The sequence below is a fragment of the Protopterus annectens genome, chromosome 16.part0, assembly GCF_019279795.1.
Source record: "Protopterus annectens isolate FY-2018-M chromosome 16.part0, PAN1.0, whole genome shotgun sequence".
Lineage (NCBI taxonomy): Eukaryota > Metazoa > Chordata > Ceratodontiformes > Protopteridae > Protopterus > Protopterus annectens.
In genome coordinates, this window is record NC_056750.1 from 668,768,441 (window position 1) to 668,790,589 (window position 22,149).

Genomic DNA, 22,149 nt, shown 5'->3' on the forward strand with positions numbered 1-22,149 from the left:
TACTGACCTCCCTAGGGTACACTATCAACGAAAAGAAATCCAAACTAGTACCCACCCAAAGGATTATATTCCTGGGAGTAAGCCTGGACACAGCATCCCAGATAGCATTCCTTACAACAGAAAAGCAAACTTACCTGACAGCCTACTTTTCTCAGTGAGCCACCAGACCCCAGTTATCTACAAGGAAAATCCTGCAAGCTCTGGAGTTCATGGCATCTTGCATTCTACTCATTCCATATGCCAGACTGCATATGAGGAAACTTCAGTGGTACCTAAAAAGCCTTTGGTGTCAACACACTCAAGACTTGGAAACTCTTATACCCATGATACTTTGCCTCAGGAAAGATTTTCTTTGGTGGGCAGCAATATGCTCCCACAACAAGGGACTACCTTTCTCACTACCCCTCGCCACCCAGACCGTCAACACAGACTCATCAGACTGTGCCTGGGGTGCACACCTGGATGGCATATGCATAAAGGGCCAATGGAGCGCACAGCAAATTCATCTGCACATCAACCAAAAAGAGATGTTAGCTGTCCAGCACGCATTGACCGCTTTCAGGCCCCTTCTCTCCCCAGAGGCTCTCCTGATCAAAACAGACAACACCACTGGGATGTATATCAACAAGCAGGGAGGGACTCACTCCTACTCTCTAAGCAGGCTGGCCATGACCCTTTGGCATACAGCCCCTGCCATGCAACTCCACCTGTTAGCAATTCCTGTCAGGTTCTCTAAACGTTCTGGCAGATCACTTAAGCAGAAACCTCCTGGACCCATACAAGTGGCAGCTAGACAAAATAACCTTCGCCCTAATAACTCAGAAATGGGGCACCCCGAAGGTTGACCTCTTTGCCTCCCACACCAACCATCAGCTCAGCAAGTTCTGCACCACGCAGCATCACTGCATGGCTTGGAAAGTGGATGCCCTGTCCTTCCCCTGGGTCCATCTATCAGTCTATGCCTTTCCTCCACTACCTCTCATCACCAGGGTACTGCCCAAAATAAGGGAGGAAAAATCAAGGACAATTCTTATTGCTCCAGACTGGCTTCGCCAGCACTGGTACCCACTGCCACCATGGCATCTCACTCAGACCCCAACCCTCCTGACCCAGAGGGAAGGAGAATTCATGCATCCCCAATTGCAGACCCTCTATTTGGTGGCTTGGCTTATTCCCTAACCACTGATCAATCTGTCAACTTCAGTAAACAGGTTCTAGATGTTATATGTGAGGCCAGACGCCCTAGCACTAGAAAGTCTTATGCTGACAAATGGAAAAGGTTCTGCACCTGGATTCAGGCTAAGGGAGCCAATACGGCTCAGCCCTCTTTCCCGCCCTCTCATCCTGGATTACCTAGCTGAACTACTACACAGTGGTCTCTCTTTTTTCCTGTATTAAAATTCATGCCTCTGCTATCAGTGCTCATTTCCCCACTGAGCAGCCCCTTTTTCTCACACCCTCTGATCAAACAATTTCTAAGAGGGGCTAGCAACTTGAGGCCACCTAGAAGAGCACCTACCCCAGCTTGGGATCATAACTTTGTGTTGGAAAAGTCCACCCTGCCCCCCTTCGAACCTGCGTCTTCAGCAGAGTTGAAATTTCTCTCCTGGAAGACAGCTTTTCTTCTGGACATCACTTCAGCCAGAAGGGTCTCCGAGCTACAAGCACTCATAGCTGTGGAGCCCTTCATCATCTTCCATGCTGACAGGGTTTCCCTCACGACTAACCCATCCTTCATGCCCAAAGTGATGTCCACTGTGACTGTCAACCAATCCATTCATTTGCCCACCTTTTTCCCTAACCTACAGAGCAAGGGGGAAAGGATCCTGCACTCACTAGATGTGCACAGACTAGACAGGACTAAATCATTCAGGAAGTCTGATCAGTTGTTGGTTAGCTTTGCTGCAGGGGCAGAGGGCAAAGCCATCTCCAAACAATTTCCAAACAGATAGCACACTGCTTCCATTTCTGTTACAAGCAACACAGAAAGCCTCCCCCTAAGTGGGTACTCAGAGGAGTTCCCACCAGGGACATCCTGGAGGCTGCTACCTGGGCATCTGTTCACACTTCAACTAAACATTACCACCTGCCTATCTTTTCCAAATCCAGGGCAGGCTTTACCACTGCAGTCTTGCAGGGCATCCTAGCCAGCCCCTAGTCTCCTTGACTGCCTCCACCCTTTTTCTCAGCTTTGGGAATCGACCCAAATGTGATTACTGCAACAGTGAAAGATGAACGTAGTACAGATGTTCTTCGTGTTTCACTGTTGCAGTCATTACATTTGGGTTATCTGCTTGCAGATAGCCTTCATTCGGCCTGATTAACAAAGACTTGGGTCCTGCGTCGGTTGCTGTCCCTTCTTCCATGACATCAGGTCATCAGGGGTGTAAAACATGCAGCCAATGCCATTACCCCAGTCTTTCTTGCCGTGCGGTGCCCGAAGTAGAAGCAGTTTGCAAGTGCTGGTCGGCTGACTCCTGAAATTTTTTGTTTTCGAGTTTCAGAACCGAAGTCTTCAACTAAAGCTAAGTACCCTGTTGGGGAAACTTTTTCTTGCTTTTTACCGATATCAGTAAAAGTTAATAATTGCATTACTTGTGGAAAGCAAATACCTCATAAAGATTTTCATTCGTACTGTATTCCTTGCCTAGGCCCTGACCATGACTACCTTGCTGTCAGTTTTGTGCTTTATTTAATCAGCGCACTATCCGTCGTAGGTATATTTTCGCCTCTAAATATTTCGGTTCTCAGTTTAATTATCCAGAAATGTCAGTTAGCCATCCGACTACTGGGATTCTGAAAAAAACGCAAAGATAAAGACAGAGACAGGCCACCGCGGTCCAAAACTGCCGAAGACGCTTCTCCTAGGCCAATAGCCAGTTCGCCGGTACTCAGTGAGGCGCTTTCGCAGCCCTTGATACCCGCTACTTCTGATTCGCAGGCCTCTACTGAGACCCATTCGGAGTCCAATATGCCACGAGATGCTTCAACTATGGAACCCGCGGATGTCTCTACCTTGGATGGGTCCGGAGCCGCTGTGCAGACACCGGCTTCTGAGGGTGTATTCAGGCCTATGGACTTGCATGTTAAACCAACGCCTCCTTCTCTTAGGCCTAAATCTCGAACCATGCCTAAAAAAGTGACACCCAGGCCACATACTCAGGCCTCTATGCCTAAAAAACAAATAAGAATGTCTGAAGATCTAATAACTCTAATCAGGGGTAGGCAACCCTCCCCTTTCTAAGAGGCCTAGGACCAAAGTGGTTTATGAATCTTCTGACCAGGATTCTATTTTTCTGATTTGTCTAAAGATCTGGATTTGCCCTTATCTACTTATGAGGATTCTGATGCAGAGGACTCCATTCCCTCTGCTTCCCCTCCAGAGGATTTTTCTTTTGGGGAAACCTTACAAACTCTAAGGGAGCATTTCCACTGGGAAAGCCAGGATTTTTCTGATTCAAAAAAGAGGCTTAGGGATTTCTTACTCCTACCTCAGCATAAGCCTTTAGCTATTCCTCCTGTACTAGACATTGTTGATGCTTTTTCAGAATCTAGTTTGGCCCCTGATTCCTTGCCTCCTGCTCCCAGAAAGCCAGACCGATACTACAGGGTCCCTGAGTCGCACAAGTTACTTTTTAAAAATCCTATTACGGATCCAGAGACTATTTCACAGGGGCCCAAGGGCATTAAGGCTTCTACTGCTAAAAATCCTACCCCTTCTGATAGAGACTCCAGTTCGCTGGATAGATGGGGTAAGAAGGTTTACACTTCTGCAACCTTGGCCATTAGGGCTTTAAACTGCCAGTTTCATATGTTAAAGTATCAGCAACATGTTATTAGATTGCTTAAACAGAAAATGATGTTGATTCCTGACTGTGTGGAAAACAAAAAATGACTGGATTAATGCATTCTGCTGAACAAGTTGGAAAACATACTTTGCAATGTGGTTTTGATTCATTAGAGGCCTCTTGCAGGGTCGCTGTTACTGGGTCTGTGCTCAGAAGGCATGCTTGGCTTAAGGAGCAATCTTTGCCTGATCATGTTAAAGCTAAATTGTTGGATGCTCCCTTAAATCAGGACTGCCTGTTTGGCAACAAGGCTGAGGAAGTTCTTAAGAAGATGGAAAATTAAGCTAAATCTATGCCTCCTAGATTTAGTAGAGACTGGCCCTCTAAGAATTGGTCCTTTCCAGCCCCTTCCAGGTCTTCTCAAGCCAAACCCAGACACAGCAAAAACCCCAGGTTTCAGTCCCAGGGGACACACAGGACTAAGCAGTGGGGGGGCCTCCACTTCCAAATCTGGGAGTAATAAGACTCCCCCCTATGGTCAACTGTCTCGGTGACTTCCTTTTAAAATTTCCAAGCACTTATCAACTGACTGCCCCTTTGGGGAAAGATTGCTCTTCATGCAAAGAACTGGGAACTCATTACCCAGGACAAATGGGCTTTAAATATAGTGCCCCAGGGATACAGATTTCACTTCCACACGTTGCCAACACCAAGTGGGTGGCTGGACCTACCCCCCAAATCAGTGGGCAGAGGCCCAAAAACAATTACTTTCTCTCTTAAGCATGGGGGCTGTTCAGCTGGTACCAGAAGAGGAAAAGGGACAAAGTTTCTACTCAAGACTTTTCCTGGTACCCAGAAAAGACAATTCATGGCGTCCGATCCTGGACCTGTCTACACTAAACACCTATTTGGAGATTCCAAAATTCAAGATGCTAACTCTTCACCAATTACTTCCTGTGCTAGCAAAGATGCCTGGTTGGCAACACTAGATTTAAAAGAAGCATACCTGTACATCCCAATCAGGGAATCTTGCAGAAGATACCTTCGCTTCAAGGCAGGCTACACGCACTATCAGTTCTCTGCACTGCCTATTGGCTTATCTACTGCGCCCAGGGTATTCACTAAGTGCCTAGCTCCAGTTATTGCATTCTGCAGGCAAATAAATATTCAAATATACCCATACCTGGACGATTGTCTTATTCAGGCAGAAAGCCAGGACATACTTTTGAATCATCTGGCCTTTGTACAGAGGGTTCTAGCTTGTCTGGGCTACACCATAAACGAAAAGAAATCACACCTGGTATCCTGTCAACAAATTATATTCCTGGGAGCAAGCTTGAATACAACTTCCCAGATGGCCTACCTCACGCCAGAGAAACAAATTCATTTGACAACCTACTTGAAACGAGTGGCCACAGAAACCCTGCTATCTGCAAGACAAATACTGCGAGCCTTGGTGTTCATGGCCTCCTGCATTCTTCTAATTCCATATGCAAGACCTGCATATGAGGAAACTACAATGGTATCTAAAAAGCCTATGGTGTCAACATTCTCAGGATCTAGAAGCAATGATTCCTATCATACCTTGCCTACGCTTAGAATTCCTTTGGTGGGCAGAGGCCTGCCACCAAAACAAGGGACTACTTTTCACACCAACCCCTGCCGCCCAAACCCTAACAGACGCATCAGACTATGCATGGTGGGGCTCACCTGACAGGGAAGTGCATTCAGGGCAAATGGAACCAAGGTCAAATGCACCTGGATATCAATCATAGGTTCATAGGTTCATAGATTAGTACTAAGCTAACTGCCCTTGCGAGCCATTTTAAGCCTAGCCAATTATCCCTTGTGAGACTCAAACCCTGCACCTTGTGTTTGTAAGGCAAACACCTTAACCATTAGGCCACCCTCCCTGCCTAAATAAATGTTAGCTGTACAGAATGCTCTGACAGTCTTCAAGGACTACATTCTTCCAAGACGACTAATTGTAAAGATGGACAAACACCACTGTTATGTGATACATAAACAAGCAGGGGGGTACACATTCTTACCCCCCCCCTGCAGACTAGCCATGGCATTGTGGAACATAGCCTCGAGCTGCCAAGTGCACCTACAAGCACAATTCCTGCCAGGAAAGTTAAATACACTGGCAGACGGACTAAGCAGAAACCTCATGGACCCCCACGAGTGGAAACTGGAACCAAGGATTTTCAACTTGTTGGCAAGCAAATGGGGGAGCCCAGATATAAACCTGTTTGCCTCTCCCAAGAACTTACCAGTTGGACAAATGTTGCACAAGGACTCCCCGCAAACAAGCCTGGAAAGTGGATGCTCTGTCCTTCAGCTGGAAAAAAACCTATCAGTCTGTCTTCCTCCCCCTCTGCCTCTGCTCTCCAAAGTACTACTAAAAATCAAACGGGAAACACCAGGGATGATTTTGATTGCTCCAGACTGGCCATGCCAACACTGGTACCCCCATGGCACCTGCCTCAGACTCCATTCCCTCTTGTCTCAGCAGGAGAACCAGTTTCTGCACCCTCCGCTTCTAACACTGAACCTTGAAGCCTAGCTAATTACATAATCGCTCCTTTACCATCCCTCAGTAAACCTGTGATGGATATCATTTTAGAGGGAAGGAGGCCTAGCACTAAAAAATCCTATGCTGAAAAATGGAAAAGATTCTGTGCCTGGAACCAGTCTAAAAGGATGAGCACAGCAGCGCCCAATTTACCTTTGATTTTACAATACTTAACTGAGATGCTTCACAAGGGCCTGTCTTTTTCCTCCATTAAAATCCACGCCTCAGCCATTTCAGCTCATTATAGCACAGAACCTCCCTCTTCTCTCATCCACTGCTCAAGCAGTTCCTTAGAGGTGCCAAAAAATTGAGACCACCCAGGAGAGCTCCAACCCCAGCCTGGGACCTTAACTTTGTTTTTGAGAAACTCACTCTACCTCCTTTCGAGCCAGCTGCTACTGCAGACTTAAAATTTCTTTCTTGGAAAACAGCTTTCCTTTTAGCAATCACTTCGGCTAGAAGGGTGTCTGAATTACAGGCCCTTATGGCATTGGAGCCTTACATCATCATTCATGCGGACAGGGTGTCCCTCAGAACCAATCCATCCTTCATGCCCAAGGTGGTATCCAGTGTGGCTCTTAAATCAGTCCATTTATTTGCCAACATTCTTTCCCAATCCACAGAACAAAGGGGAACAAATACTGCATTCCTTAGATGTGCACAGAACTCAGATTCTACTTGGACAGGACTAAATCTCAAAGGAAATTGAACTGCTGGTAGCATTTGCTGCACGGGCAGAGGGGAAGGCTATTTCAAAGCAAACCATTTCTAAATGGATAGGCCATTGCATTAATTTCTGCTATAAGCGCCATGGAAAACCTATCCCCCAGGGGATCGGACCTCACTCCACCAGGGCTGCATCTACCTCTACAGCCTTTCTCACAGGCATCCCTACCAGGGACATCCTAGAAGCTGCTACCTGGAGTTCTATACATACTTTCACCAAGCATTACCATTTGCTACTTTTCTCTAAATCCAGAGCTGGCTTTACCACTGCAGTCTTGCAAGGCCTTATAGCTGGTCCTAATGCTATCTAAATTCCTCCTCCCAACCACAGCTTTGGGAATCTACCCAAATGTAATGACTGCAACAGTGAAACACGAAGAACATAGTACAGTTGTGTACACTTACCATAAATGTAGATGTTAGAGTGTATTCACTGTTGCAGTCCTGTTTACCCTCCCTCCAGCCCCCTAACTTCTTTTGGCTATACCTCTACTTTCCTTTACTATGCTTAAAAGCCTTTTTTGTGTATTTGCTTATCATTGTACTTCTATATTTAAATGCTCCCCATTAGGGGGCACCTGACATCTATGGCAAGAAAAACTGATGTAATGGCATCTACTGCATGTTTTATACCCCTGATGACCTGACGTCATGGAAGAAGGGACAGCAACCGACGGAGGACCCAAGACTTTGTAATCAGGCCAACTGAGGGCTACCTGCAAGCAGATAACACAAATGTAATGACTGCAACAGTGGATACACTCGAACATCTACATTTATGGCAAGTGTACAGAACTGTACTTTATGTACACTTGCCATAAATGTAGATGTTAGTGTATTCACTGTTGCAGTCCTGGTTTCCCTCCCTCCATCCCTCTCTTCTTACAAGAGACATTTTGGTATTTACTTTCTACTTGTGGGGTTCTTCCACCATAACCTGGCTCCCACTTGGGGGCTCCTGACAGTGCAAGAAAAACTGATGTAATGACGTTGGCTGCCTTAATTTATACTACTGACGACCTGACGTGAGTCCTGAAGTGACAGAAACTCATGCAGAAGTATTAAGCCTCTGGTGTTCAGGCCAGCCTAGGGCTACCCTGGCAGGGATAACCCAAATGTGATGACTGCAACAGTGAATACACTCTAACATCTACATTTATGGTAAGTGTACACAACTGTACTTTAATTTTCCCTGTGGCTTTGTGCCATTTTTGGATTCTTTGAATTTTGTAAATGGTAATACTGTAGAATTTCCCATAGCATCTTTTGCAGCTTTGTTAGAAGTGTTAAGAAGTGTATCCCATATGATGTCCTTCCATATTACTGTTACAGTATTCTTTACAAAAGGGTTCTTCTGCCAAGGGTAGCCTGACATCCAGCCAATATACCAAGGCCATTAGGTTGTAGTGGACACTCTATACATCACATATATGCTCCCCATGCATGGCGTAGGGCGTAAAGGTGATGTCCAGATGTACCATCCTTACAACTTCTTTGCTGCCAGCCCAAGTACAGTCTTCAGTCATTGGTCTGAAAAATCGTTCGTCTGCTGGTTACCAAATCTCTTTCAGATAAGTGCCCAGTTGGGGTTTTTTGATTTTCTTATATTTGTTTTGCTTTGTTCTGCCTGTTGCTTTCATGTCATCCAGAAAAAGGAAATGCCAGTGTGAGAGAGAGATTCCCCATAAGGATTGTCATGAGCAGAGTTTGTTCTGTTGAGGTACTTCCAATAACAATATATGATCTGAAGTAGTTAACTTCATTTGATCAGCAACCTGTGGGTATCGGATCCGACCCGACAGCTTTCCAAGTTAAATATCTGAGCTCTCAGCTCCTCCCCCTTACCCATAATACCCTGCTACCTCCCTCCAGTCCCCAGATCTCGTTTGCCGCGTCTTCTCAAGCATTAAGGACGAGCACTTAGCATTTTAGGTGAGGATATTAGGTGTACTTTTCTTAGATAAATAGTTTTTTTCTGTGTGTGTGTGTGTGTGTGTGTGTGTGTGTGTGTGTGTGTGTGTGTGTGTGTGTGTGTAGTAAGCCCATAGTTTAGTTAAACCATGTTTTTTGTTGTTTTTTGTGGTAAATTAGTATTTTTCCCTTCCCCTTACTCTGTGTCAGGGCATGTGCTGTGTGTGATGGCCGAGGGCCCTAAGGCCATTTTTTCTAAATGTGCTGAATGTGGTCATAAGCTGTCCCCAACATTTGCCACACTCAGTGTGTTCTTTGCCTGGGGGTAGACCACTTAAAATCGGGCTGCCAGATTTGTGCAGCCTTTAACACCCGGGCTCTGAGGGACAGGAGAAACAAGCTAATTCTGGCGGGACTCTTGCCCCTGGATTCTTCTTCCTCCTCTCCTTCACTGGCGCCAGTCGCGGCTGCGACTGTCCAGCCTTCAGCTCCCCCTCCCCTGGCTGGGACTAAACCTCCCGCTGTTTCCCAGGGAGAGGGGGACTCTTCCAGTAAAGAGAAGAGACATAGAAGGAGAGGGATAGACCCAAAAGTCATAAGCGGCGGGCTGAATCAGTTCTTTCGGCTCCACCAGCTAAATTGACTTGTTCCCCTGTGAGGGTTTCCAGGTCTTCCCCCTCTTGGCTCCGTTCTCCACGCTTCTCTCCGGAGCTGGAGGAGGAGTCCTGGTCACCATCGAGGTCGTCTAGGTGGCCTTCCCGGCCTGCCTCAACGACTTCTTCCAGGTCTACCATGAGTCTGTCCGATGCAGATATGGACCGGATGATGCGTCGATTCCTGCAGGCCCAGATGCAGATGGGAGTGCTCCTACCCCCCCCCCCCCAGGGAGGGAGCTCGGCCCATTTCTTTGCACCCATTACTCCTCCTCCGATCCACTATCTGGTTTCCGAGCCATCGGATCCGAGTCCTCTCGGAGCTGGGGAGTCGGCGCCGATAGTAGTTGCTACTTTGATGCCTGCCTTACCCTCGAGTTTATCGGGTCATCTTTCGGATCCGAGCACTCAGGGCCAAGAGCCGAGCTTCGGATCCGCAGGGGTGAGTGTGTCTTCAGCTCCGTTGCTGTCGGAGCACACTTCCCTTTCGGGTCCGATTGCGCCGGCTCCGACACTGGTCCTCACGTCGGAGCCGAGGGGACTGCTCTTGGAGCCAGGGTAGAGTGGTTCACCTTCGACGTGGTGGAGAGGGTGCTTTCGAGGAGTTCGAAGTCCCCTGTCCTTACTATGGATCCTCCCTTCACTCCCTCGCATATGGGCCTGTCTTCCTTCGTCCGGTCCCAGGGACAGCCTGTGTCTGTGCCCCAGTTGGTTCCCATACATGAACAGGACCCCATTGGTGAGCCCTCCTCGGACAGCCCCGCCGAGGAGGTCCCTCACAAACGAAAGTGTAAGAGGAGGCACTTGGACTCCCCCGAGTCCCTCACGGAGGACACTGACTTAGAGGAAGGGGAAGGTTCCCCCAGGTCACCCCAAGAGGATGTCTCATTTGGAGACATTATGGAGATGCTGCGCATAAGAGGGGGGTGGTCAGCCCAGAAACCTTCCTCGGATGAGTCTGTGTTTCTGGAGGCGTTAGACGCAGGCCCGTCTACCTCTTGGGTGTCCCCCCCCGGCCGACCCCCTAGTAGACTTGATTACTACCAGGGCTTGGAAGGAGCCGGACATTGTGGAGCCAATCCCTAGGAGACTGGATAAAATTCTTAGTCCCCCTTCTGACAAACCGGCAAGGAATAAAGGTTCCCCGGTAGATGCCATGGTGGTGGCGGCTGCCACCAAGAAAGAACTGGCACAAGAAAGTTCCTCGGTCCATCCTCCTAATAAGGAATCTCAGACGATGGACCGGATTGGAAAGCGGATATTTGCTTCAGCCACCTTTTCTATAAGGGCGCTGAATTATCTGGCACACGTAATTAGGCTTCCGCGGGATCTAATAAAGGAATACGTTGGGTCTCCCTCGGAGTCCATGGCGGCCGAGGACAAATGGACCTTCTCGGCTCGCATGGCCACTCTAAAGTCAATATCAAACACTTCTATGCGGCTTCTCTCCCATGCCACGGAGGGGGCAGCTAGGGCCAGCGGAGCAGGGGGGTCGCCTTGCGGCACCATGCCTGGCTCCGTTTTTGCGACTTTGCGGAACCCTTCAAGGCGTCTTTCGCAAATGCTCCCTTTGACGGTTCTACGCTCTTTGGCAAAACCGTCCACGGCATGCTACTCCAGAGCGAAAAAGACTGGAAGACGCTGTCTGCCTTCGGAATCCGCTTCTCCGCTCCTCAAAGGTCCTTCTCAAGGAACCAGAGAGAACAAAAGAAGATGTGGTTCCGGAAGTCTCAGCAGTCCTGTCCCACTTCGGACCCTTCGTCCTTCAGAGGCAGAGGAGGACAAGGTGGACGCTGGCCCAGAGGCAGAGGGGCGCCGAAGAATTTTGGGTAGAGAGAACCCTTCTGTGACCAACCTGCGCAGCAGCCCTGAGGGGTTGCCCGACTGTCCCTCTCTGGAGGCAGTCGGGGAGGGCATTTTTTGGAGCATCTAGCAAGTTGGGAGTCCATTACTACAGATCGCTGGGTGCTCTGAATAATATCCAGAGGCTACTCTATCCCCTTCCTGAAACTTCCCCCGCTAAAGAAGCGCCTCCCCGATGTTCTACCCAATCAGAGGGAGGCTGCAGCTTTAGAAATACAGAAATTACTAGAAAAAAGGGCCATCCAGCACGTCCCCCCAGAGCAGTCCGGGTCGGGCAATTACTCCAGGTTCTTTTTGGTGCCAAAAAAAACGGGGGACTTGAGGCCAATTCTCAACCTTTCTACTTTGACCCTGTTCATTGCCAAAGAGAAATTCCAGATGGTCACTCTACAATCTATTCTCCCCCTCCTGCAGGAGAATGACTGGATGTGCTCCATAGACCTCAAGGATGCATACTACCACATTCTCATGGACAGACGATCCAGAAGGTTTCTCTGCTTTTGGCTAGGGGCCAGTCATCAGTTTAGGGTTCTTCCGTTCGGCCTCACCACAGCCCCCTGGGTGTTCACCAAGGTCATGGCAGTTGTGGCAGCACACCTGAGACTTCAGGGAATTCAGGTCTTTCTCGTACCTAGATGACTGGCTCCTCACTGCCCCCACTAGGCATCTACTCTGTTCTGCCAGGAATTATTCTTTACTCTTGGCCCATCATCTAGGCATTACCATAAATTTCAAGAAGTCATCTCTTCATCCTGTTCAGGTTCTGGATTTCATAGGGGCCAGGATAAACACACTTCAGTCCAGGGCCTTTTTGACAAAGGACAGGTTACGCACCTTGTCACTCCACGTAATAGCGCTGCTACAGTCCCCAGCCCCACCCGCAGAATTATTCCTGAGAGTCCTAGGATCCATGGCGGCAGCCATCAGCCTTTCACCACTTGCTCGGTTACACATGAGAGTCCTTCAATGGACCCTTCAGGTCTAATGGTCCCTCCTCCTTCACCCATTGGATTCACCAATTCCCCTAAGCAGGGTTTTCAGAAACTCCCTTCTTTGGTGGCTCCATTCCCGAGAGCTCCAAGAAGGGAGACCGTTCGTAATGCCTCAACCCCAAACCACGCTGACCACGGACGCTTCTCGCCTCGGGTGGGGGGGGGGCATTGCATTGGCAGAACCGTCCAATGCACGTGGACCCCTGTAGAGACCGTTCTGCATATCAATGTCCTGGAGATGAGGGCGGTGCTTTTAGCGTTGCAAGCCCTTCAGGACCTTCTTCCTCTGTGGACTATTGCAATTCAACCAGACAACATGGCGGTAGTCTGGTACATTAACAAACAGGGAGGAACCAGGTCTTACCCTCTTTGTCGAGAGGCTATGAGAGTTTGGGAATGGGTGATTACCACCAACCACTTTCTGATAGCAACGCACATTCCAGGTCGGTCCAACATCCTAGCGGACAAGCTGAGTCGTTCTATCCTCACACCATATGAGTGGTCTCTAAACCCCTTAGTAGCGAAACAGATCTTCCTCAGATGGGATCAGCCTTGCTGCGATCTCTTCGCATCTCCTTCAAACGCAAAATTCAGCAAGTTTTTCGCTCTAATTCCCCCACTGGGGGAAAGTCCCAGATATGCTCTGGTTCCTGCTTGGCCGCCCGGTCTTCTTTATGCTTATCCTTCTCTTCCGCTAATGACAAACTTTCTGCAGAAAGCTCATCGGTTGGGAAGCAAAATAATCCTCATAGCCCCATTCTGGCCTCGCCAGATCTGGTTCCCGTACCTGCGGTCTCACGTCATAGCTCCTCCTTGGGTCATAGCTCCCATTCTGGATCTGATCTCTCATCCTTTGGGATTGCAAACTCTGAACCTGGGCGACCTCAAGCTCACAGCTTGGTTGATCCAGTTCCACTAATGGCTAGGACTCCCGGTATCTCATCTTCTGTAAAATCTATTCTGGTAGTGGCGCATAAACCTTCTACCAGGAAGATCTACAAGAGTAAATGGAAGCGTTTTTCCATCTGGGCCAAACATAGGAATTTGAACCCTTTTACAGCTCCCGTTCCAGCAGTTCTTGAATTTCTGTCCCAAATTTTTCACCAAGGGGCCTGTGCTTCTACTGTTAAGGTTCAGATGGCTGCGATTTCTCATTTCCACATTGGGGACAACCTTTGGTACCTTAGCTTCCGCTAAGATATGCAAGACCTTTTTGAAAGGAACCTTCCTGTTAAGACCTCCGGTCAAGAATGTGGTTCCCCCATGGGACTTAACCTTAGTTCTTCAGGCGCTAACTGGTCCGCCCTTTGAACCTGCTGCTTCCGTTGATTTAAAATTCTTACCTTGGAAAACTGCCTTTCTGGTTGCAATTACATCGGCTAGAAGAGTATCTGAGCTTCAAGCCCTTTGTACAAAACCCCCATACCTGGTCTTCCATAAGGACAGAGTTTCTCTCAGGACTAATCCTTCATTCTTGCCTAAGGTAGCCTCTGAGACCAATATTAATCAAACCATCAATTTGCCTGTTTTCTTCCCCAACTTTCAGAACAAAGGGGAATACAGACTGCACTTGTTGGATGTGCATATACAATTGTGATTTTATTTGCATAGGATAGCTGCTTCTTGCAAATCGGAGCAGCTTTTCGTGTCCTTCGCTAAGCCGTCCTTAGGCAAGCTTATTATGAAAGTTACATTAGCTAGATGGATATCCCACTGCATCTTACATGCATATACAGCTTCCGGTCAGCCAGAACCCTTGAAGGTTCATGCTCACTCTGCCCGTTCTATGGCTACTTCTGCAGCATTTTGGTCAAGGGTTCCCTTAGATGACATCTGCTCAGCGGCTACTTGGGCCTCTTCTCATACCTTCATTTCTCATTACAAGCTAGATCTGATATCCAGAGGTAGGGCAGCCTTTGGCTCCGCAGTGCTCCGGAATATCCTTCCTTGAGGACCTCCCAGGTTTTTGGTAGCTGGGGACTCTGTCCCACAGGTTGCTGATCAAATGAAGTTAACTACTTCAGATAAAGAAGTTATGTACTCACCATAACGTTCCATCTGAGTAGGTAACTTCATTTGTCAGCAACCAACCCCCCCCCCCTCCTTCCCCCTAGCCTGTTTCATGGTGGAATGTTTTTTTTCCTTCTGTCACGCATCAGGTTAGTGTTTCTCTTTTGAGTATGTTTGACTGTTGTTGGTAGATAATATGGCAAACTCGATCTGAGGACTTGAGGGAGGTAGCAGGGCATTATGGGTAAGGGGGAGGAGCTGAGAGCTCAGACCTTTAGCTTGGAAAGCTGCCGGCTTGGATCCGAGGTCGGATCCGATACCCACAGGTTGCTGACAAATGAAGTTACCTACTCAGATGGAACGTTATGGTGAGTACATAACTTCTTTTTGTGAGAATGGTCAAGCTTTTTTCCTAAAGACGTTGCGTAGTTGACTTTCTTCCCTTATGATTTACTTGGAGAACTGCTGGCTAAAGACACTATGGAAGGATCTTCCTGGCCTAAGGCTTAGCCGTTTGGGAGAAAAAGACCAACAAAGTTTGGTCCATTTCTTCGACTGTACTGTCTCCACCAGACATCTCTCTTCAAGCAGGTGAAAGCCCAGAGGGTCTTCTGGTTTTCTTCTCGGATTTTTCTGCCAGGACCACTTTAGAGGCCATCATGGATTCAACACATGTCCATGGGGACCTTGCAGACATCCACTTCAAATGTACAGGGGGAACCACGGCTGATAATTACCGAAGTGCCTAGGGGTGTTCCTCTGATATTAGTGAGGGAAGAGGTTCTGACTACCATTATAAAGTGTCGTCAGAGGTCAAAGCCTCCTAAATTGTGTAAGGCTGATGTCCCACTTTAGAAGGAAAAGACTAAACACATCTCGCCTGCTCCTAAAGATCCCCAGAGTGAATGCCATAACTTCACTCAAGGCCTGTTTAATACTCTTGTGCTGTGAGGCCTCCCCAGGGTTTTTCTGTTTCTGCTCCTCCTTCGTCTTTTCCACCTCCTAGGGAGGCCTAAGGAGCAGGATTCCTCTGATCCTGATGGAGTCACTTATTCCTCTCCTATTCCTTCTCCGTTAGACTTATAGGTCTGAGGAAGTAGCCTGTCCATCCTGATTCTCCTTTTGAGGAGATTTCATTTGGTAACACTATTTCCAGAATGATGGAATTTTTCATGTGGGACTGTGCTTGGGTACTTGATGTACAGAAGAGGTACTGTGAGCTTCTGCAGATGGAGTCTCCTAGGCTCTCTGCAGCTGTTCCTGATGTCCTTCTATTCCCATGTTGCAGTATTCTTATTGTGGGATTCTCCACCTCAAGCAACCCAAATGTCCACTCCTGTACAAAAGCTTAAGCCTGGTTGCTTCTGTTGGTGCATGAGATGGCACACTCAGGGCCATAAAATAGGAGGCTTAAATGTGATGGCTGCATCACAGACCTCAGAACTTTTCTGCCGCAGTTGACCGTCTGATCAATCGCATTGCTTCTGTTCTTATCAAGACATCTAAAGGTAAGTACCCCGTTGGGAAATTCTTTCAGTTACTACTGCTTGAGCTTAATTTGTTTGTTCCTTTTTAGCCGATGTCCACTAAGAACGGTAAATGCCGATGCGGACATCAAATTCCACATAAAGACGCCCATGACCGTTGCGGTTTTTTAATCTAGGCCGGGAACACAACCATACCGCCTGCACCATTTGCCAATATTTCATCCCTAAAACACTTAGAAGCCGTCTGGCCACTCTTAATCTTTACTTGGAAAACCAGAGACTTGAAAAAAAAAAATAGCGCTTAGAATGGATCCGGAGTTGGCCACCCAGGTGGAACCAGCTCGGAAAAAGGCCAATGTTTCACAGCCTGCTTCCTCTGCCTCTGTCTTCGGACCCCCTGCCAACCACCGATATAGGGGTTGAGGGACATTCGTTAGAGCAGTTTAATTCATCGGCTCCCCTTGAGGTAGCCGTTTCTGAAGTACCAGCCAGCACGTCCACAGAAATGACTCTGATGTCGGTTTCCACTGAAGTAGAAGGGGAAGCAGGATTCACCAGATTCCCATCTCGGATGCCAGAATCTGAAGCCTCTGCTTTAGCTCAAGCCCCTGAAAAGTAGGCCTTTGCCCTCTCCAAATCTACTCTGTTAAAAAGAAAACAAAAAGTAAACATTTATCTCTCTCTGCTGAGGGACTTCCTGACTGGCAATCTTTTACTCAGTCCCTGATGCAGGCCTTTATAGATTTTAGGCCCTCGGCCTCCGCCCCACCACTATCCCAGTGCTAAGCACAAGGCCTTCCTCAGCTACTTCTATACTCCCTCCCACTTCCCATGAAGAAGAGTAAGAAATTCTGTCTTCATCATCTGATGAATCTATTATCTACTCAGCACAGATAGCTTCTTGTCTAGAATACTATTCACCTAATGAGAAATCCATAGAAGGGTACTGTCCTCTTGAGGACTTTTGGGGAGACCATAACTAAAATGTATGAATATTTCAAATGGGATACTTCCCAAATGACAAACTCAAAAAAGGTATTTTGAGCTACTGCAAATTGAATCTCCTTCATGTGCCATTCCTGCATACCTGGATGCATTTACATCAGCATCTAAAAATCCTGATTTTCCACCACCTGCTCCTAAAAGACCTGATTGTTTCTACAAGGTGCCTGAGGACCACAAATTTCTTGTGAAGCCCCCCTTGGCAGACCCTGCAGTGATTGCTGTAGCTCCAGACAGGCAGTCAAAACTGATGCCATCCTCATCCCTTCTGCCTACTGACAAGAACAGCAAAAACATGGACAGGGTAGGGAAGAAAGTTTACACCTCTTCCACCTTAGCCTTCAGAGGAATTAATTACCAAACCCATATGATCAGGTATATCTTGGACTTGGTATCCCAAGCATCAACACTCCTCCCTGCCTGACTCTCCTAACAAGACCGAGGTAGCATCAAAACTGTCCGTGGCATCCCAGGTGGCCAGACAATCAGATGTGTGATGCAGCAGAGGCTTCTGCTAGAGCTGCTGCATCCACCTCTGTATTCCGCAGATATTCATGGCTTCATCTTCAACCCCTTCCTGAGGATTTAAAATCCAAAATCTTTGATGCTCCATTAGACCACAGCATCCTGTTTGGGAAGCAGTCTGCTGAACTGTTTAAGAATTTTCAGGAGAAAAGCAAGGAGCTTCAAGATAGAAAACACCTTCTAGAACCCCTATACCAAAGTACTACAGAAACTATCCAGCTAAGATCACCTATGTCAGAAGAACCCCCTCCACTGCTATCTCCTCCTCCTCCCAGGTATAAGAGAAGAACCAGGAGGCAGACCTCTACCACACCAGTCTCTTCTCTTCCTACCCCCAGACACCCCTTTCATGACAGAAATGGCACCAACAATGCATGACTGCCTTGCCAGTCTCCCCTACTGCCTGCCCTTCTGGAGAACAATTCATTCAGATCACTGGGTCCTGGCAGTAGTAGGAGGGATACTTTCTTTCTTGGAAAGAAAGGCCCCCCTTACGGAGGATCCCATTCCCACTAAAAATACAGCTTTACCTTATTTCAGACATTATACAAGATATACTGACCCATGGAACTTGTTACCCCCCAGGACAAGAGGGAAAAGGCTTTTACTCAAGTCTATTTCTAGTACCAAAAAAGGATGGGTCATGAAGGCCAGTCCTGGATTTGTCCTTTCTAAATCTCTTCCTAGAAGTCCCATCCTTCAGAATGCTATCCCTCCAAACCCTACTTCCACTACTGTCAGCACAGAAGTTAGTGGTCACTCTAGACACATAGGAGGCCTACCTCCACATCCCTATAAAACCCTCTCACAGAAACTACTTGTGTTTCATTGGGCCTGTTCTCACTTTCAGTTTACTGTCTTGACCTTTGGTTTATCCACTGCACCCAGGGTCTTCACCAAATGCCTTGCTCCAGCCATAGCCTACTGCAGGAACCAAGGGCATTCAAATCTACTCCCACCTAGACGATGTACTCATTTTTGCAGAAAAAGAAGTCACCCTAAGAAAAAATCTGCTCAAGAGCACAGAGTCATGGAAAGAGTGGACACCCTGTCTTTTCCTTAGAAGGGAATGTTTGGGTTCATGAAGGGCCGATCTTGTCTCCTGAACCTGATTGACTTTTTCGAATCCGTCTCCAGAGCCATGGACAAGGGTAAGGCGGTCCACACAGCCTATCTGGACCTTGCCAAGGCCTTCGACACCATCCTCCACTCTGGAATCATAGATAAACTTACTAAACTGGGCATTAATCCCTATGTCACTCAGTGGGTTGCCAACTGGCTTACTGACAGAACCCACATTGTAAAAGTAGCAAACTCCAAATCCAGCTCCAGACTAGTGACAAGTGGAGTACCTCAGGGTTCAGTCCTGGGACTGCTCTTGTTTGGCATCTACTTCTCTGAAGTACAGGCTAACACTAAGGGACTCTGGCTAACAAAGTTTGCAGATGACTGCAAACTGGGAGCCATTATTGAATCCCCAAATGATGTGGCTATTCTACAAAAGGGCCTTACAGAAACAGATGCTTGATGCCAGAGCCATGGGCTCAAGCTCAGTGCTAAGAAATGTATAGTTATCCCCTTTGGGAAAAAACATGTACTCCTGATTTACCACATAGGTGGCAGTACACTAAACACCGAAAGTGTGATAAGAGACTTAGGGACACAGGTGGACAGTGGTCTCACCTTTGATAACCACATCGCCACAACAGTCGGGAAATCCTTCTATGTGGCACACCTCATTACTAAGGGCTTTTCATCCAGAAAAAAGGAGGTCATTGTCCCACTGTACTCATCCCTCATTAGACCCGTTATAGAATACAACTCCCCGTTTGGTATGTACCTCTCAAGACATCTGCAACAACTGGAAAGGCCGCAGAAATACCTCACTAAAAGAATCACAGGCCTAAAGCAGATGCCCTACGCTGACCGCCTTAAAAAAACTCCAGCTATACTCTGTCGCATATAGTCTACTCAGAGGCGATCTCTGCTTAACATACAAGGCCATGTCAAACCCAGAGCTGTTGGACATGCTACACTTAAAGAAATCCCAATCCCTCAGAGCCACACGCTCCAGGGATCTAAACCTTGTCATCACAATAAACAAAACATGCTGGAGGGATAGGTTCCTGACCCAGAGACTCCCCAGACTCTGGAATAGATTGCCCATACATGTCAAGCAGAATGCCTCTTTGGCCCTCTTCAAAAGGAACCTTGACGATTGGATGGGAGAAAGGAAATTCACCCCGGGGATCACGTCAGTCATCCTGCTAGACATTGGTCCAGGGAAGTAAATAGTGTGGGAAGAAATAGCCAGGGGAATTGTTATGGCTAGGCTTGTATAGGCCCTAGGGCTGACAGCCTAGTACCAACCTATGAACCTATGCCAAAGGTGGTTAATGAGTTGTCCCTTACTCAGTCTGTTCACGTTCATTCCTTTTTTCCTTCTCCACAGCTTACCAGTGAGAAGGTTAGTCACACCTTGGAATCTACATGGGCACCTTGGGTGTTTGGATAAAAACAAAGGCAATTTGCAGGTCTGAGCAACTTTTTCTTTCTTTTCATCCAAGGACTGTGGGTATGGCAGATTCCATGCAAACCATCTCATCCTAAGACCATTTCTTTTTGTTTTTTATGGCAAATGTATTCACATTCTTCTATGGCGGTTGACTCCTCTGGTGCCTTTTTAAAAAGTTTAGACTCCATTTCCATCTTTGATGCTGCTTCTTAGTCCTCTGTTCATACTTTCACGAAATATTATAAACTGTATGTTATTTCCAGGGATAGGGCAGGTTTTGCCAGGGCTAATCTGTATGGGTTTTGTAGATGGCTGCTCTGTGCCTTCCTCCTCCCAACTTTCTTCGGTTTTGTACTCTCCCATATTTTAAGACTATTGTAACAGTGATAGAAGAACATAGTACAGTTTTGTAAAATCTTACCATAACAGTGAATGTCCTTCTCTTCATTGTTCCAGTATTTGGTCCCTCCCTTCTTCCCCCTCTTTCTAACTCTTGTTGCCCTCCTGGCTGAGAAGCCCTTGCTTCCTTTTGTCTGTCTTTCTGGATGTACATGTTCTCTCTTGTCCATAAGGGTATTATTTTCCTCCTGGGACAAATCAATTCTGAATGTTTGCATCTGCATGTCACCTTTATTCCCTATGCCTTACACTGGGAGCACATATATGATGTATGGTGCCTATAAGATTGAAAGGCTATGTGTACTGTCTGGACGTTGGGCTGTCCTTGCATTCTTAACGTAAGGGATCTCCTGCCAACAGTGAAGAGAAGGGCATCTACTGTTATGGTAAGATTTTACACAGCTCTTTTAGATGTATTTTTATTCAACTAAATGTGTTGGATTAAATTCTTTGATTTGTGAGTAGATGAAAAGTTTCTTAATGTAATTTAGGACAGACATGCGCACACCACATATAGAGGTGCTAATCGTCTGCATACTGTTTTCCTTCCATATCCAAGTATTTGGTTCAGTGTTTTCTGTTTTGTTGGTTACATTATGTATAAGTTCCTCTGCCATTGCATCACAATCCTTGAAGGGTGAATTTTGTCCAACATTGTTTCTCATCTTTTCTGTGTTTGTTTCTAATGTTGCTGTTGCTTAAAATGTCACAGTTAGGGTTTACCAAGCACTACCCCTACTTGTCTACCTTTGGCGATGTAGTTTTCTATAAACTGTAAAATCTTGCAGTTTGTGTTAGAAATAACTGATAATGCTTTCCTGTACTGCTTTCAAAACTGTAGTATAACTTTTTAAATATTATGCCACTTGCAAAGTTGCAAACACTAGCCATTAAGTTTCTGGACATGTTGAATACCTAACAGTAATTTCCCTTCTCTCTACAGAGCAGTGATGCTGTCAAGGAGTTGTACAACCAGCTGTGTGAAAAAGTGGACCAGCAAAAGCCAAGCCCAGTGACAGAAGCCCCATCATTGGATTTGCCACTACATGCTGTACCCACTCCTGTAACTCTCTGACTGTTGCCAGTTTCCACATACCACATCAGCTGTCCAGATGTGCGCGAGATATTAGACTGCAGCAGTGCACCTTTTAAATCAAGCCCCACTGTACTTTCTTCTTAAACAGGACTTATTTTTAAATAAAAAGACTGAAATAAGAGCATCTTTGAAAGGCTCTAGTATGAAAACCAGTAGAGAATTTTTTATGTCACTGTTCTATGTTAATCTGTGATGTATGGCAACTGTACACTATCAGCTGTCTTCAATCCATGTGTCAAGAGTATTGCTGTCGACAGTAGGAATTTGTTTGCTCTGCTGTCGGATATTGCTACCTGAACTACAATACTCTATGAAGGATGTGATTTATTTGCCTTAAGCAGCATTAGTAGAAGCCAGTCGCTAAACCTCAGTGGATTTTCAAATGTGTTTGTGCAAACTGTCACATTCCTGCCATCACCAACTTGAGTTGCAGCTGCCAAGTTACACCCATTGTTTCACCTCAGCATTTTTATCATTTTCAGTTTAGTATGACTTCTGCATCTTAGATGTATGCAGATAAGCTGAATTGTAGCCCAGAGACAAAGTTATTTGTCTTAACTGTCATAATATCACTGAATATTATCTGACAGCACTTAGGGGTGGT

The 22,149-nt window shown here is 46.8% G+C and overlaps 1 protein-coding gene across 1 annotated transcript in view; it reads left to right on the forward strand.

Annotated features, from left to right (window-relative positions):
- NELFB (negative elongation factor complex member B) overlaps positions 1-21,664 on the forward strand; it is a 529,115-nt gene extending 507,451 nt beyond the window's left edge. The window contains 1 exon segment of the mRNA XM_044058168.1: positions 21,393-21,664. Within this exon segment, the coding sequence (XP_043914103.1) occupies positions 21,393-21,524 (132 nt within the window). The 3' untranslated portion in view covers positions 21,525-21,664.
- The last annotated feature ends 485 nt before the right edge of the window (positions 21,665-22,149 follow it).